A 17435-nucleotide genomic window follows, 5' to 3' on the forward strand; every position below is an offset into this window, starting at 1 on the left:
CACTTCATTCGCTTTAGGGTCGACTAAAGCTCCTACTTCTCGCAGTATGTCTATCCCTAGAATTGTTCCTTCGGTGTTCTCGCATACCCACAACTGTGTAGGTATTATTATACATCCTATTTCTAGTAAGACTGTTTCGCCCTTATAAGCCCTGATTTTTCGTCCACCGATTCCTGTTACATTCATTGAAAGTTTCGTTCGGGGCAAGGGTAAGTCTGTCAGTGAGATTGTGGCTCCTGTGTCTATTAACATTTTGCACTGCCGGCCCCCTACCAATGCGTTAACAAACATCCTTGGATCCCCCTCCCCATTCTCCCCGAGGGCCGCTACCTTTCATTTAATATTCAACTTCTTCATCATGTCTCTCATTTGCCTCATAGTGCATGCGTCGCCTTCTTCCCCATCCTCTGAACCATACCCATGCCGCCTCTCACTTCGGGTATTTTTCCAGTTACTATGTTCCCTAAGCTCCCTTTCTTCCCTATCCCTTTGTCGCTGTCTTTCCCTATCTCTGTCTCTATCCCTTTCCTCCTGTTCCTCTCTTTCCTCCCTCATCCATTTTTTAAAATCCTCTCTTCCCCAGTCTCCTCCTGGCTGTCCTCTTTGGGGTCCCCCTTGTTGGTTTGGCCCCTGGTTTTCCCTTCCCCCTTTCTTCCAGCAGTCTATTTTCTTATGTCCTGGCTTGTTACAATTAAAACAAACTGCTCTTGTATCCGATGCTGGTCTGTCAGCCCTTCTCTGCTTTTGTTTACATTCTTTAACGACATGTCCCTCCTCCCCGCAAGTGTAACAGCTTGCTATCCCCACTGTTTCCTCCTGTTCCCCGAACTCCTCTGCGGCAGCTATCTTAACCTTTTGCATGTTATCCACCTCTGTCGCCCATCTAATTAAGTCTTCATAGTTGTTCATTGTGACAACTCCTAATCGTATGGCTGCCTGATGTGCGGGACCCAGTCCGGCTTTAAATGACTGCAGGAAACATGGGTTCTCTGTGGTGGGGTTCAGGATGCCGGAACATCCCACAAACCTTTCCCATTTCCGTTTACTATAATCTATGGCAGATTCCCCCTTCTCCTGAGTTATATTGGTTATGGCTGCCCAATATACCGGGGCCTGTCCCATAACCTCTTCTGCTGCTCGCTTGAATAGCTCGCAGTTTTGGTCTGACTGTTGCGGGGTGAGATTACACTCCAGGCACCGAGTTCCGTCCCTGAAATTCCCGGCCAAACGTTCCCAACGGTCATCTGAAATTTTTGCTCGTACCAACTGGTTTACATCTTTATTGTGCAAACTATGACTGATCCTCAATGCCCTCATGTTTTGCCAAAATGGGTAGTTATTCCCCCGATGTAGCAGCTGCGGTAATTGATCCACCAGCATTTGTTTCTCTCAGGGTTTAAAGGGCTGGTGGGTAGTTCGAATTATCTGGGGTCTTGCTGGAACTGCTGGAATTTCCGGGTTGTTTCCTGCTGCGGGGATCATGGCGGTACCGGGAATCTCTGGGTGTCCTGGGATTATTTCAGTTTTTACCGGGGCCACTTTTACCGTGCGGTCCATCGGATTATAGGGTGGTGGGGAATTAATTTCTTCTGGCCAAGGCAGTGGCTCCCGCCAGTCCCTTTCCTTACTGTCTCCTGCTGTTTTCTCTCCTAACCCACCCCTGTCTATATGACCTTTTCCTGGTGGGTTTGGGTATCGGGACGTACTGCTGGAACTGGCTGCCGCCACCAGGTGTCCCTCTTCTCCTGGTTTGGGAGTTGTAACTTCTTTCTCTTCCCTTTTTCCCTTTTCCTTCTGTTTCAACTCATTACATAGTTTCTGGTAGCAAGCTAAAACTACCATTCCCCCTTTACCCTCTTTGTCTCTGGTTTGTCCTTTCCACCACGCCCGTTGACTCTCTTGCACTGTCTTCGGGATCCCATCCTTTCTTTTTCATATTCTCGATAAGTGTTCGATTCTTGTCCGCTAAATAGCGGGTGACGGAGCCGGGATCCCCCCAAGGGGACGCTCCCTTCTCCTGTATCTCTGCATTCTCTTTAGGCATTCTGTATAGCTTCCGACTTACTTCTCAATGGTTCTTATATTGCCCTATCACTCACTCATACACACACTTATGTTGCGCACAGTCACTCGTCACGGGGTCACGATCCTATGGTGTTTTGTTCTCCACACCTACTTGGTCCTGGCCGTCACGTGAGACTACATCCTCTTAATTCGGGCGCAGGCTAGGCGTTTAGGATAGACAACCACCCTTGTCCGTGTTGGTCACCCCGTGACTCCCAAGGATCCACTAGTCGTAGGAGTTACCGCCCACTTAACCACCTCTTTACCCTAGAGGCCTTGCTGTCTCAACAGCTGAGGATTCGCCGCCTCCCGGCACACTGAGGTTTCACCGCCTCCCGGCACACTGAGGATTCTCCGCCTCCCGGCACACTGAGGATTCTCCGCCTCCCGGCACACTGAGGATTCGCTGCCTCCCGGCACACTGAGGATTCGCCACCTCCCAGCACACTGATGATTCGCCATCTCCCGGCACACTGAGGATTCTCCGCCTCCCGGCACACTGATGATTCGCCGCCTCCCGGCACACTGAGGATTCGCCACCTCCCAGCACACTGATGATTCGCCATCTCCCGGCACACTGAGGATTCTCCGCCTCCCGGCACACTGAGGATTCGCCGCCTCCCGGCACACTGAGGATTCGCCGCCTCCCGGCACACTGAGGATTCGCCGCCTCCCGGCACACTGAGGATTCACCGCCTCCCGGCACACTGAGGATTCTCCGCCTCCCGGCACACTGAGGATTCTCCGCCTCCCGGCACACTGAGGATTCGCCGCCTCCCGGCACACTGAGGATTCGCCGCCTCCCGGCACACTGATGATTCGCCATCTCCCGGCACACTGAGGATTCTCCGCCTCCCGGCACACTGATGATTCGCCATCTCCCGGCACACTGAGGATTCGCCGCCTCCCGGCACACTGAGGATTCACCGCCTCCTGGCACACTGAGGATTCGCCACCTCCCGGCACACTGAGGATTCTCCGCCTCCCGGCACACTGAGGATTCTCCGTCTCCCGGCACACTGAGGATTCTCCGCCTCCCGGCACACTGAGGATTCGCCGCCTCCCAGCACACTGATGATTCGCCATCTCCCGGCACACTGATGATTCGCCATCTCCCGGCACACTGATGATTCGCCATCTCCCGGCACACTGAGGATTCGCCGCCTCCCGGCACACTGAGGATTCGCCATCTCCCAGCACACTGATGATTCGCCATCTCCCGGCACACTGATGATTCGCCACCTCCCAGCACACTGAGGATTCGCCATCTCCCGGCACACTGATGATTCGCCATCTCCCGGCACACTGAGGATTCGCCGCCTCCCAGCACACTCGACCGCACCCCCTTTCTCGAGTCTGTCTCTGCCAACTTTAGTTCTTTTAATCACAGCCTTACCAGATCTCACAGTATGTTCTGAGCTTTCTAATTTATAGGTGGTAATTTAAAACGTACTCTCCCTTCTTAGCTCGTCGTTCCTGTCAGAGTCTGTGATCCTGTTTGTGACGCCAATTGTTGTATCCTGAAAAGCGGACCTGTTGTTGTGTCAGGTCGACACTTAACCCTTTCGCCCTCAGAGCGGACTAAGTGATATACAAAGTCGACGCTTAGCTTTGGTACAGATGACAGACTTCGAGTGAAGGATGGTTCAAAACGGTCTTTATTCACAGGCCTGGGGAGAACCTTATGAGACCCCTCTCAGATCCGACTCCACCGATTCCCTAGCAACAATCACAGTTATACAAAAATCAAACTCCCCTCCCTAGGGGCGGGGATAAAGCTTATCAGCATATACAGAGTTATAGCTAAGTGGCAATTATAAACCAGGACATTTCATCTTCTTGCGCCCACAATCCCACATTTCTGTTATCGGTTAGTCCTGTCACCTCCTGACTATGGGCCTCATCTTTATTACTTTACAACCACCCATTTGCCCATAACCAGGTGGTTTTGCTTGTTGAAAGTTTTCTTAAGATAACAGACTTCGTTAAGGGTGCGAGGCCCAGGCATTCTGCCTCGACTCGAGTTACCTTCTGCAAAGCAAGTACATCCTAATTAGACTTTGAAGAATGGAACCCTGTTGTTGTGATTTACTATCAGCCAATTCTTAGGTGCGTTATCTGCATATGTGTTGCCTCGCCTGGCCAACCAACTCCTCCCTAATCTTCCTTCAGCAGTTTAATCTCTCAGCCTTGAAGTCACTTAATCATGTTTTAAAACTTTAGCTGGGTAAAGGCAATACAGACCTCTATATCATTTAACTCAGGGTAGGGATTAACCCATTATCTCCACCTTGTACATTGGTGCTGCATTATACATATTCTAACATTAAAACTAAATTATACATATTCTAACATACAAACTAAGGTATAACAGTAATTTGGCTACTTCACCACGTATCAGCCTGGTGAACCTTCGCTGAACTCCTTCCATGGCAAGAACATCCTTCCTCAGATAAGGCGACCAAAACTGCACACAATACTCAAGATGTGGTCTCACCAAGGCCCTGTATAACTGCAGCAAGACATCCTTGTTCCTGTACTCAAACCCTCTCGCTACGAAGGCCGACATGCCATTTGCCTTCTTAACTGCCTGCTGCACCTGCATGCTTACCTTCAGCGACTGGTGCACAAGGACACCCAGGTCTCGTTGCACTTCCCCTTCTCCCAATCTATTGCCATTCAGATAATAATCTGCCTTCCTGTTTTTGCCACCAAAGTGGATAACCTCGCATTTATCCACGTTATATTGTATCTGCCATGCTTTTGCCCAATCACCCAACCTATGCAAATCATCCTGGAGTTTCTCGGCATCCTCCTCACAGCACACACGCCCACCCAGCTTTGTGTCTTCTGCAAATTTGGATATATTACATCTAGTTCCCTTGTCTAGATCATTAATATATATTGTGAATAGCTGGGGTCCTAGGACCGATCCCTGCGGTACCCCACTAGTCACTGCCTGCCACTCGAGAAAAGACCCGTTTATTCCAACTCTTTGCTTTCTGTCTGCCAACCAGTTCTCTATCCAAGTCAATACCTTGCCCCCAATCCCATGTGCCTTAACTTTACACGCTAATCTCTTAAGTGGGACCTTATCGAAAGCCTTCTGAAAGTCCAAATACACCACATCCACTGGTTCTCCCTTATCTATTTTACCAGTTACATCCTCAAAAAATTCCAGTAGATTAGTCAAGCATGATTTACCTTTTGTAAATCCATGTTGACTTTGTCCGATCCTGTCACTGTTTTCCAAGTGCTCTGTTATTACATCTTTTATAATGGACTCTAGCATTTTCCCCACTACCGATGTCAGGCTTACCGGTCTGTAATTCCCCGTTTTCTCTCTACCACCTTTTTTGAATAGTGGAGTAACATTAGCTACCCTCCAATCCATGGGTACTGTTCCAGATTCCATTAAATGCTGGAAGATGATCAGCAATGCATCTACTATTTCTAGGGCCACTTCCTTAAGTACCCTAGGATGTAGATTATCAGGCCCTGGGGATTTATCGGCCTTCAATCCCATCAATTTCTCTAACACCATTTCCCTACAAATACTGATTTCTTTCAGTTCCTCCGTTTCATCAGACCAAGAAGGGTAGTAGGGATAAACCAGGGAATTACAGGCCAGTGAGTCTAACATCAGTGATAGGGAAATTATTGGAAACAATTCTGAGGGACAAAATTAGTCTCCACTTGGAGAGGCAGGGATTAATCAAGGATAGTCAGCATGGCTTTGTCAGGGGGAGATCATGTTTGACCAATTTGATTGAATTTTTCGAGGGGGTGACCAGGTGTGTGGATGAGGGTAGTGCAGTTGATGTAGTCTTCATGGACTTCAGTAAGGCTTTTGACAAAGTCCCACATGGGAGACTGGTCAAGAAGGTAAGAGTCCATGGGATCCAGGGCAATTTGGCACATTGGATCCAAAATTGGCTTAGTGGCAGGAGGCAGAGGGTGATGGTCGAAGGTTGTTTTTGTGACTGGAAGCCTGTGTCCAGTGGTGTACCGCAGGGATCGGTGCTGTGTCCTTTGCTGTTTGTAGCTTACATTAATGATTTAGATATGAATGTAGGAGGTATGATCAGTAAGTTCGCAGATGACACAAAAATTGGCGGAGTGGTAAATAGCGAGGAGGAAAGCCTCAGGTTACAGGACGAAATAGACGGGTTGGTCAGATGGGCGGAACAGTGGCAAATAGAATTTAACCCTGAAAAGTGTGAGGTGATGCATTTTGGGAGGACTAACAAGGCAAGGGAATACACAATGAATGGTAGGACCCCAGGAAGGACAGAGGATCAGAGGGACCTTGGTGTACATGTACATAGATCCCTGAAGGTTGCAGGACAGGTGGATAAGGTGGTTAAAAAGACATATGGGATACTTGCCTTCATTAGCTGAGGCATAGAATATAAGAGCAGGGAGGTTATGATGGAGCTGTACAAAACGCTAGTTAGGCCACAGCTGGAATACTGTGTGCAGTTCTGGTCGCCACACTATAGGAAGGATGTGATTGCACTGGAGAGGGTGCAGAGGAGATTCACCAGGATGTTACCTGGGCTGGAGCGTTTCAGCTATGAAGAGAGACTGGACAGGCTGGGGTATTTTTCCTTAGAGCAGAGAAGGCTGAGGGGGACCTGATTGAGGTGTACAAAATTATGAGGGGCATAGATAGGGTAGATAGAAAGGAACTTTTCCCCTTAGTAGAGGGGTCAATAACCAGGGGGCATAGTTTCAAGGTAAGGGGCAGGAGGTTTAGAGGGGATTTGAGAAAAAACTTTTCCACCCAGAGGGTGGTTGGAATCTGGAACTCACTGCCTGAAAGGGTGGTAGAGGCAGGAACCCTCACAACATTCAAGAAACATTTAGATGAGCACTTGAAATGCCATAGCATACAAGGCTACGGACCAAGTGCTGGAAAATGGGATTAGAATAGACAGGGCTTGATGGCCGGCACGGACACGATGGGCCGAAGTGCCTCTTTCTGTGCTGTGTAACTCTATGACTATGACTGACAATCACTGTACACAGGTGAGCCCTTGCAGCCAGGCTCTCCAGTGACTCTCTCCTTAGGATGAAACGGGTTGCAGCTGCAGGTGAGGTTACAGAAGCGATCTGTCACTTCTCCCATTGAGGTAAGGCCACGCAAACACTTTGAAGCTTGTCACCTACAGAAAAACCTAAACACATTAACTGTGACTTTCCCAACATTTCCTTACCTCTGATACTCCCCAGTGTCCCATTGGAACCTTCACACCACTTCTGTAGCTGTCATCTATACACAAACATTACAACAGACCCACAGCACGCCTCACTTACCCTGGCGGGGTTCCCCGACGCCGGCAAGCCTGCAGCAGAAGTCTAAAAATTGGAAAAAGCCTCTTAACTGCCTGTTAACTACCTGTTTACGGGTAGTTAATTGGCTATAATCCTCTTCCCGCCGCTAGGAGTTGGGTCCCTGCGCAAATCGGGGACCCGACTCCCGGGAAGATTGATTGGAGGCGGGTTGGGAGCGGGTTCAGGACCCGCTCCCATTCTTTTTGACTTTTCCAGTAGTCTCGCCTCCAAACCTGCCTCCTCAGCCCAAAGTGTTTGTTCGTTTAGATACAGCTGATACATTACATTATTACATTATCATCTGCACTGCAAGTAACTACTCATTCTTAAAGAGAATGGAAGATACTTCATGGACTCCATTTCTCCATTGAAACAAATGATCTCAGATCCTGCAATTCTATATTTACTGAATTCAAAGAATTAACTGAAGTAAGAAATGTTCTATGGTGTTGTAGGAAAAATGATTCCTCGGAAACTAGACTTTGAGTAAGAGAGACAACTTTATTAAATGACAGAGCTCTGCGAGAAGAGTCTGCAACCACGCGGTCTGCGAGAGCACCTTCTCCCCGATTGTAGTACGTGCCGAGCTTATATACAATTCCAAGAAGTTGGTTTTAGATCATTTACATTCATCCAATCAATTCGTTTATTAGCGCATATCGTTATTTTCCTCCAGTCAGGAGTTTACACACTTGTGTTGCCAATTCTGCCTCTTCAGGTCTTCGTTCCGTCTTGTTCCCCGGCGGAATGTGATTAGTTCGATAATAGGATACAAGTGATTAGTTTGATGATAGGATACCAGTGAACCTTGTTAGTCCTCAGTGATCCAATTAGTCCCAGTCAGGACACGAGACGAACTTTGTTCCAGCCATGCGTAAGCGTGGCATGTCTCACTGTGCAGTGATTCAATTAGTCTCAGTCAGCGAATTTGTTGTTTGTGTCTTTTCCAGCAAAATCTTGTCCAGCAATCTTTTATTCTAACATATGGTTTGATTTCTCAGCACAATTCTGCCTTGCAATCAATGTTAAAAACTATTGCTGAGGTATCTGGAGATAGTATTGGAGGCCGTCCCACTGGGTTCAGGGGTAAAATGCTCCATGTGATGTGATACTAACTAGGAAGGCCCCATGTGTGTTCCCCGGAGAGAGCTGGTAGCCAGGGCAATGCTGGGAGTTACATTCAGCTTTTAAGAGTGGAAAACTTGCCAGAATTCCAGTTCCTAATTGTGTGTGCCTGCCTGTGTGTGTGCGCGTGTGCGTGTCTATGTCTTCGTCTGCGAGTGTGTGTCTGCATGTGCATGTCTGTGTGCGAGTGTGTGTGTGTCTGCGTGTTTGTGTGTGCGCGCATGTGCCTGTGTATCTGTGCACGTCTGTGTGTGCGTCTGTGCAATATACTAAGTCAATGGCAGGGCCAAGCTTAGCCAGGACGTCCTTTAAGTGTTACCTTTGTTGATTTGGTGGTGCTCTCGCTCTGAGTGAGAGGGATGTTGTTTGAAGTCTCACACTGGGACTTGAGCATGGATCCTGGGCTGACTCTCCAGTGCAGTGAAGCCTCCACCTGAAATGTTCAGCTGTCCTCTGAGCTCGCAGAGGCTGCTCGACCTGCTACAGAGTTGCAGCATTTTCTGTTTCAACATTTGCATTTTTCTTTTTATCTCTTTACTCGGCTGTTTATATAATTTGAGTTATTCACAGCGGACAATTATATATTTCAACAGTTTACTCTCATTGCATTGTGTTTGTTTGTTTAGGATCGGTGTGAAGCCAAGGAAATAACCTCTGGCATTTACCCACGCATTTCACAGTGGAGCAGGTGGAACACGCCAAACTTTAAGCATCAGAAAAGCAACATTTTCAGGCACAGAACATTCAGAGAGCCGAATTTCGCCCCACGAGCAGGTAAGATTGGGACCACGTATGAACATACAAAAACAACAGGCGGCAAAGAGCCTCTGGATGAACAGTAGGCGGTGTTCAAAAAAGTATTTGGTGGATTACAAGACCCCTAAAGGGCAAGAGCAATGAAATAACCTTGGCCAACAAGGGAAGTGAGAGATGGTGGGGGTCTGGAACTCACTACCTGAAAGGGTGATAGAGGCAGAAACCCTCATCACATTTAAAAAGTCCTTGGATATACACTTGAAGTGCCGTAACCAACAGGGCTACGGACCAAGAGCTGGAAAGTGGGATTAGGCTGGAGAGCTCTTTGTCGGCCGGTACAGACACGATGGGCCAAATGGCCTCCTTCTGTGCCATAAATTTCCATGATTCTATTATTCTATGGTATAAAACGAAAATAAAGGGCTTATACGAAAGCAAAGGACAGTCGAGATCCCGCGGACTGGGAGAGAACAGCAAAAGGATGTCCAGAAAGTGGCGAGAGCTGCAAAAAGGGAATAGGAGTAAAGCATGCGAGGGATAGCAAGGAGAACACGACAGGTTTGACAGATATACCAAGAGAAAGAGTAATGTGGGCCTCTTAATGACAGATGCAATGGTATTGTCATTGGAAATCAGGAAATGGCAGACTCACTAAATAGCTACTTTGTACTGGTCTTCACAGAAGCAGATGAGGATCATATACCTTAGAAACCAGGAAATCTAACAATAAATCAAGGGGAGGAACTAACTAGATTCAATATAAGTTTAAAAAAATGGTGATGGAGCAACTAATTAGATTAAAGATAGACAAATCTCCCGGACCTGATGGACTCCACCCCAGGGGATTAAAAGAAGTAGGTGAGGAAATTGTTGATGATATAATCATGGGGGCAAAAATTTGGTCGCGCCCCCTTTGGGGCGCTAACTTCTCACCCCCCCGCGCCTGAAATTCAATGGTAGCGCCCCAAGAAGGAGTCGGGCCGCTACTGGAAGCGCTCCCCCTCCCTCTTGGGGGGGGCTCCCAGGGAATATCGCGGCGCTATGTGCAGCAGCGCCACGCGCGACGGCACGTCGCACCGCGGTACTACAGGCCTCCCTCCCCTTATTAAAGAGGTGGGGCCCAGCTGGGCCACCAGGGATCAGGGTGCCGGCAAAAGAGCCCGGACTCGAGGAGTGCCGGGCTGACGCGTCGCAAAGAAAATGGTCGCCCAGCACCTCCCCTTTAATTATCACCGCTCCGGCCGCCCTGACCCTGTCGGACATGGTGTCCGGCAGTAAGTCGGGGCGCAACCGAAGTTTGCGGCCGGGGCGCTGCGCATGGTGATGATGTCATCGCTGGAGACGCAACGCCACGGGACGCTTCCAGCTACCACCAGCGCTAACCTCCCGCTGAATTTTGCGGGAGGCGTTCGTGGCGTCGCGCCCGTGCGCTAGTTGCTTTGCGCCCCGTTAGCGCCCTCTTGGGAGGCGCAAAGCAACCGAACTTTGCCCCATTGATCTTCCAAAACACTCAATTCAGGAATTGGCCCCTTGGATTGGAAAACTGCCAATGTCGCTCCACTATTTAAGAATGGTAGGAGAAATAAACTAGGAAATTATAGGCCTATTAATCTAACATCTGTTGTGGGGAAGTCAATTCCAGGGTACTGAATTTGTATGATCAGCCATGATTGCATTGAATGGCGGAGCAGGCTCGAGGGACCGAATGGCCTACTCCTGCTCCTATCTTCTATGTTTCTAAGTTGTTGATTAGGGACAGAATGACTGAGCATTTGAACAAATATAAGCTGATTAGAGAGAGCCAACATTGATTTCTAAAAGCTAACTCATGTCTAAAAACAACAACTTATAAATCGCCCTTAACATAATAAAACGTCCCAAGGCACTTCACAGGAGTGTTATCAAAAAACCACAAAATTTGACACCAACCCATATAAGGAGACGTTGGGGCAGGTGACCAAAAGCTTGATCAAAGAGGTAGGTTTTAAGGGGAGTCTTAAAGGAGGAGAGAGAAGTAGAGAGGTGGAGAGATTTAGGGAGGGAATTCCAGAGCTTAAGACCTAGGCAGTTGAAGGCGCAACCGTCAATGGTGGAGCGATTAAAATCGGGGATGTTCAAAAGTCCAGAATAGGTGGAGCACAGAGGTGTAGGGGGATAATACGGCTGGAGGACATTACAGAGATAGGGAAGGACGAGGCCATGGAGGGATTTGAAAACAAGGATGAGAATTTTAAAATCGAGGCGTTGCTTAACTGGGAGCCAGTGTAGGTCAGCGAGCACAGGTGAGATGAGTGAGTGGAACTTGGTACGAGTTAATACATGGGCGGCAGAGTTTTGGATGACCTCAAGTTTATGGAGGGTAGAACTAGGGAGGCCAACCAGGAGTGTATTTGAATAGCCAAGTCTAGAGGTGATAAAGGCATGACTGAGGGTTTCAGCAGCAGATAAATTAGACCAGTTGTCTGCCAAAGACATTCAAGTCTGTGTCCCTTCGACTTAAGGGAGCGGAGAGGAGGGGTATACCAGGGGGAACGACTAGGGTGAGAGAGTGCAATGATTTTAGTGGGGACAAGTGTATCAAAGGTGGTGAAGAGGGTGTGATTTAGTAAGTCAGTAGCTGCAGAGATGTCATGGAGAATAGTAGGCCAAAGGCTATGTAGTTGGGAATTAGAAAGTGCAGTGGTAAGGGACTTGAGGGAAAGTTTTATCCAGGGACGGATACGAAAAGAAGTGGGTTTAGGAGGAGGAAGGGGAATATGGGTAGAGCGTGATAAAAGGAAATGGTCGGAGATTGCCTTCGCGGTGATGGTTACGGAGGGGATAGCGAGGCCACGTGAGATGATAAGATCGGGGGGTGGCCGTGTATATGGGTGGGGGAGTTGACATGAAGGGAGAGATTAAGGGAGGAAAGGAGGGCAGTGAACTCAGAGGAGAGGGAGCAAGATGAGTTGAGATGGAGGTTGAAATCACCAAGGATGAGAAGTCGCTCGGTGCAGAGACAGAGGGAGGAAAGCCAAGAAGATATCTCATTGAGAAAATTGGTGTGGTATTTGGGTGGGCGATACAGAATAAGGATTTTAAAAGAGACGTGAGGGGTGGAACAAGGTGAGACGCTCAAAGGAGGAGATGTTGCCGGAGGAGTAGGGAGACAGACCAAGATATAAGGAATACATCACCACTACTGTGGTTTGGGCGTGGAATGTGTTGGTAAGTATAGCCAGGTGGGGAAACTTCATTAAGGGTGTTAACACCCCTGAACCATGTCTCCGTCAATGCCTTGATGTCAATTTGATTGCCCACAATAAGGTCATGGCCCTTATTTATAAATGATCGTACATTTTGAGGGGAAAAGCGGAGAGGGACGATGACACCTAATTTACTGGCGTAGTCCAGAGGGGCAGAGCATGGAGGGACAACGAGGTGGTTGGCGAGATTAGCTCGCAGCAGCTGCTTAGGATGGGAAGAGAGTAAGATAGGGCAATTTGGATTGCTGCGCGCTAGGAGGCAGCGACGAGTGTCTCAGTGGACCTTTCGAAGGGTGCCAAGAGAGGCACAGAGGGAAGCTTTGGAATTATTTAGAAGGGGGTTAAGCCAAGAGCGGCGGCAGGAGAGTAGGAAGGATGATGAGTAGTGGAGAATAGGGGTTAGTGAGGGAGGATGATGAGTAGTGGAGAATAGGGGTTAGTGAGGGAGGATGATGAGTAGTGGAGAATGGGGGTTAGTGAGGGAGGATGATGAGTAGTGGAGAATGGGGGTCAGTGAGGGAGGATGATGAGTAGTGGAGAATAGGGGTTAGTGAGGGAGGATGATGAGTAGTAGAGAATAGGGGTTAGTGAGGGAGGATGATGAGTAGTGGAGAATGGGGGTTAGTGAGGGAGGATGATGAGTAGTGGAGAATGGGGGTTAGTGAGGGAGGATGATGAGTAGTGGAGAATGGGGGTTAGTGAGGGAGGATGATGAGTAGTGGAGAATAGGGGTTAGTGAGGGAGGATGATGAGTAGTGGAGAATAGGGGTTAGTGAGGGAGGATGATGAGTAGTGGAGAATAGTGGTTAGTGAGGGAGGATGATGAGTAGTGGAGAATAGGGGTTAGTGAGGGAGGATGATGAGTAGTGGAGAATGGGGGTTAGTGAGGGAGGATGATGAGTAGTGGAGAATAGGGGTTAGTGAGGGAGGATGATGAGTAGTGGAGAATGGGGTTAGTGAGGGAGGATGATGAGTAGTGGAGAATAGGGGTTAGTGAGGGAGGATGATGAGTAGTGGAGAATAGGGGTTAGTGAGGGAGGATGATGAGTAGTGGAGAATAGGGGTTAGTGAGGGAGGATGATGAGTAGTGGAGAATGGGGGTTAGTGAGGGAGGATGATGAGTAGTGGAGAATGGGGTTAGTGAGGGAGGATGATGAGTAGTGGAGAATGGGGGTTAGTGAGGGAGGATGATGAGTAGTGGAGAATAGGGGTTAGTGAGGGAGGATGATGAGTAGTGGAGAATGGGGGTTAGTGAGGGAGGATGATGAGTAGTGGAGAATAGGGGTTAGTGAGGGAGGATGATGAGTAGTGGAGAATGGGGGTTAGTGAGGGAGGATGATGAGTAGTGGAGAATAGGGGTTAGTGAGGGAGGATGATGAGTAGTGGAGAATAGGGGTTAGTGAGGGAGGATGATGAGTAGTGGAGAATGGGGGTTAGTGAGGGAGGATGATGAGTAGTGGAGAATGGGGGTTAGTGAGGGAGGATGATGAGTAGTGGAGAATGGGGGTTAGTGAGGGAGGATGATGAGTAGTGGAGAATGGGGTTACTGAGGGAGGATGATGAGTCGTGGAGAATGGGGGTTAGTGAGGGAGGATGATGAGTAGTGGAGAATGGGGGTTAGTGAGGGAGGATGATGAGTAGTGGAGAATGGGGGTTAGTGAGGGAGGATGATGAGTAGTGGAGAATAGGGGTTAGTGAGGGAGGATGATGAGTAGTGGAGAATGGGGGTTAGTGAGGGAGGATGATGAGTAGTTGAGAATGGGGTTACTGAGGGAGGATGATGAGTCGTGGAGAATAGGGGTTAGTGAGGGAGGATGATGAGTAGTGGAGAATGGGGGTTAGTGAGGGAGGATGATGAGTAGTGGAGAATAGGGGTTAGTGAGGGAGGATGATGAGTAGTGGAGAATGGGGGTTAGTGAGGGAGGATGATGAGTAGTGGAGAATAGGGGTTAGTGAGGGAGGATGATGAGTAGTGGAGAATAGGGGTTAGTGAGGGAGGATGATGAGTAGTGGAGAATGGGGGTTAGTGAGGGAGGATGATGAGTAGATGAGAATGGGGTTACTGAGGGAGGATGATGAGTCGTGGAGAATAGGGGTTAGTGAGGGAGGATGATGAGTAGTGGAGAATGGGGGTTAGTGAGGGAGGATGATGAGTAGTGGAGAATGGGGGTTAGTGAGGGAGGATGATGAGTAGTGGAGAATGGGGGTTAGTGAGGGAGGATGATGAGTAGTGGAGAATAGGGGTTAGTGAGGGAGGATGATGAGTAGTGGAGAATAGGGGTTAGTGAGGGACGATGATGAGTAGTGGAGAATGGGGGTTAGTGAGGGAGGATGATGAGTAGTGGAGAATAGGGGTTAGTGAGGGAGGATGATGAGTAGTGGAGAATGGGGGTTAGTGAGGGAGGATGATGAGTAGTGGAGAATGGGGGTTAGTGAGGGAGGATGATGAGTAGTGGAGAATAGGGGTTAGTGAGGAAGGATGATGAGTAGTGGAGAATGGGGGTTAGTGAGGGAGGATGATGAGTAGTGGAGAATGGGGGTTAGTGAGGGAGGATGATGAGTAGTGGAGAATAGGGGTTAGTGAGGGAGGATGATGAGTAGTGGAGAATAGGGGTTAGTGAGGGAGGATGATGAGTAGTGGAGAATAGGGGTTAGTGAGGGAGGATGATGAGTAGTGGAGAATAGGGGTTAGTGAGGGAGGATGATGAGTAGTGGAGAATGGGGGTTAGTGAGGGAGGATGATGAGTAGTGGAGAATGGGGGTTAGTGAGGGAGGATGATGAGTAGTGGAGAATGGGGGTTAGTGAGGGAGGATGATGAGTAGTGGAGAATGGGGGTTAGTGAGGGAGGATGATGAGTAGTGGAGAATGGGGGTTAGTGAGGGAGGATGATGAGTAGTGGAGAATGGGGGTTAGTGAGGGAGGATGATGAGTAGTGGAGAATGGGGGTTAGTGAGGGAGGATGATGAGTAGTGGAGAATAGGGGTTAGTGAGGGAGGATGATGAGTAGTGGAGAATGGGGGTTAGTGAGGGAGGATGATGAGTAGTGGAGAATAGGGGTTAGTGAGGGAGGATGATGAGTAGTGGAGAATAGGGGTTAGTGAGGAAGGATGATGAGTAGTGGAGAATGGGGGTTAGTGAGGGAGGATGATGAGTAGTGGAGAATGGGGGTTAGTGAGGGAGGATGATGAGTAGTGGAGAATAGGGGTTAGTGAGGGAGGATGATGAGTAGTGGAGAATGGGGGTTAGTGAGGGAGGATGATGAGTAGTGGAGAATGGGGGTTAGTGAGGGAGGATGATGAGTAGTGGAGAATGGGGGTTAGTGAGGGAGGATGATGAGTAGTGGAGAATAGGGGTTAGTGAGGGAGGATGATGAGTAGTGGAGAATAGGGGTTAGTGAGGGAGGATGATGAGTAGTGGAGAATAGGGGTTAGTGAGGGAGGATGATGAGTAGTGGAGAATGGGGGTTAGTGAGGGAGGATGATGAGTAGTGGAGAATGGGGGTTAGTGAGGGAGGATGATGAGTAGTGGAGAATAGGGGTTAGTGAGGGAGGATGATGAGTAGTGGAGAATAGGGGTTAGTGAGGGAGGATGATGAGTAGTGGAGAATGAGGGTTAGTGAGGGAGGATGATGAGTAGTGGAGAATAGGGGTTAGTGAGGGAGGATGATGAGTAGTGGAGAATAGGGGTTAGTGAGGGAGGATGATGAGTAGTGGAGAATAGGGGTTAGTGAGGGAGGATGATGAGTAGTGGAGAATAGGGGTTAGTGAGGGAGGATGATGAGTAGTGGAGAATGGGGGTTAGTGAGGGAGGATGATGAGTAGTGGAGAATGGGGTTACTGAGGGAGGATGATGAGTAGTGGAGAATAGGGGTTAGTGAGGGAGGATGATGAGTAGTGGAGAATGGGGGTTAGTGAGGGAGGATGATGAGTAGTGGAGAATGGGGGTTACTGAGGGAGGATGATGAGTCGTGGAGAATGGGGGTTAGTGAGGGAGGATGATGAGTAGTGGAGAATGGGGGTTAGTGAGGGAGGATGATGAGTAGTGGAGAATGGGGGTTAGTGAGGGAGGATGATGAGTAGTGGAGAATAGGGGTTAGTGAGGGAGGATGATGAGTAGTGGAGAATGGGGGTTAGTGAGGGAGGATGATGAGTAGTGGAGAATGGGGTTACTGAGGGAGGATGATGAGTCGTGGAGAATAGGGGTTAGTGAGGGAGGATGATGAGTAGTGGAGAATGGGGGTTAGTGAGGGAGGATGATGAGTAGTGGAGAATAGGGGTTAGTGAGGGAGGATGATGAGTAGTGGAGAATGGGGGTTAGTGAGGGAGGATGATGAGTAGTGGAGAATAGGGGTTAGTGAGGGAGGATGATGAGTAGTGGAGAATAGGGGTTAGTGAGGGAGGATGATGAGTAGTGGAGAATGGGGGTTAGTGAGGGAGGATGATGAGTAGTGGAGAATGGGGGTTAGTGAGGGAGGATGATGAGTAGTGGAGAATGGGGGTTAGTGAGGGAGGATGATGAGTAGTGGAGAATAGGGGTTAGTGAGGGAGGATGATGAGTAGTGGAGAATGGGGGTTAGTGAGGGAGGATGATGAGTAGTGGAGAATAGGGGTTAGTGAGGGAGGATGATGAGTAGTGGAGAATAGGGGTTAGTGAGGAAGGATGATGAGTAGTGGAGAATGGGGGTTCGTGAGGGAGGATGATGAGTAGTGGAGAATGGGGGTTAGTGAGGGAGGATGATGAGTAGTGGAGAATAGGGGTTAGTGAGGGAGGATGATGAGTAGTGGAGAATGGGGGTTAGTGAGGGAGGATGATGAGTAGTGGAGAATGGGGGTTAGTGAGGGAGGATGATGAGTAGTGGAGAATGGGGGTTAGTGAGGGAGGATGATGAGTAGTGGAGAATAGGGGTT

General features: G+C 48.9%; 1 protein-coding gene across 2 annotated transcripts in view; it reads left to right on the top strand.

Moving 5' to 3' along the window:
* Positions 1-17435, top strand: part of LOC147122430 (leucine-rich repeat and IQ domain-containing protein 3-like) — a 102724-nt gene that overhangs the window by 62860 nt on the left and 22429 nt on the right. For both annotated transcript variants that reach the window (XM_085983584.1, XM_085983585.1), the window contains one exon: positions 9153-9300. In XM_085983584.1, the coding sequence (XP_085839710.1) occupies positions 9153-9300 (148 nt within the window). The remainder of the gene's footprint in view (positions 1-9152; positions 9301-17435) is intronic.

The sequence above is a fragment of the Somniosus microcephalus genome, chromosome 3 (assembly GCF_052327205.1).
Source record: "Somniosus microcephalus isolate GS21.2 chromosome 3, FLI_Smic_1.0, whole genome shotgun sequence".
In the NCBI taxonomy this organism is placed as follows: domain Eukaryota; kingdom Metazoa; phylum Chordata; class Chondrichthyes; order Squaliformes; family Somniosidae; genus Somniosus; species Somniosus microcephalus.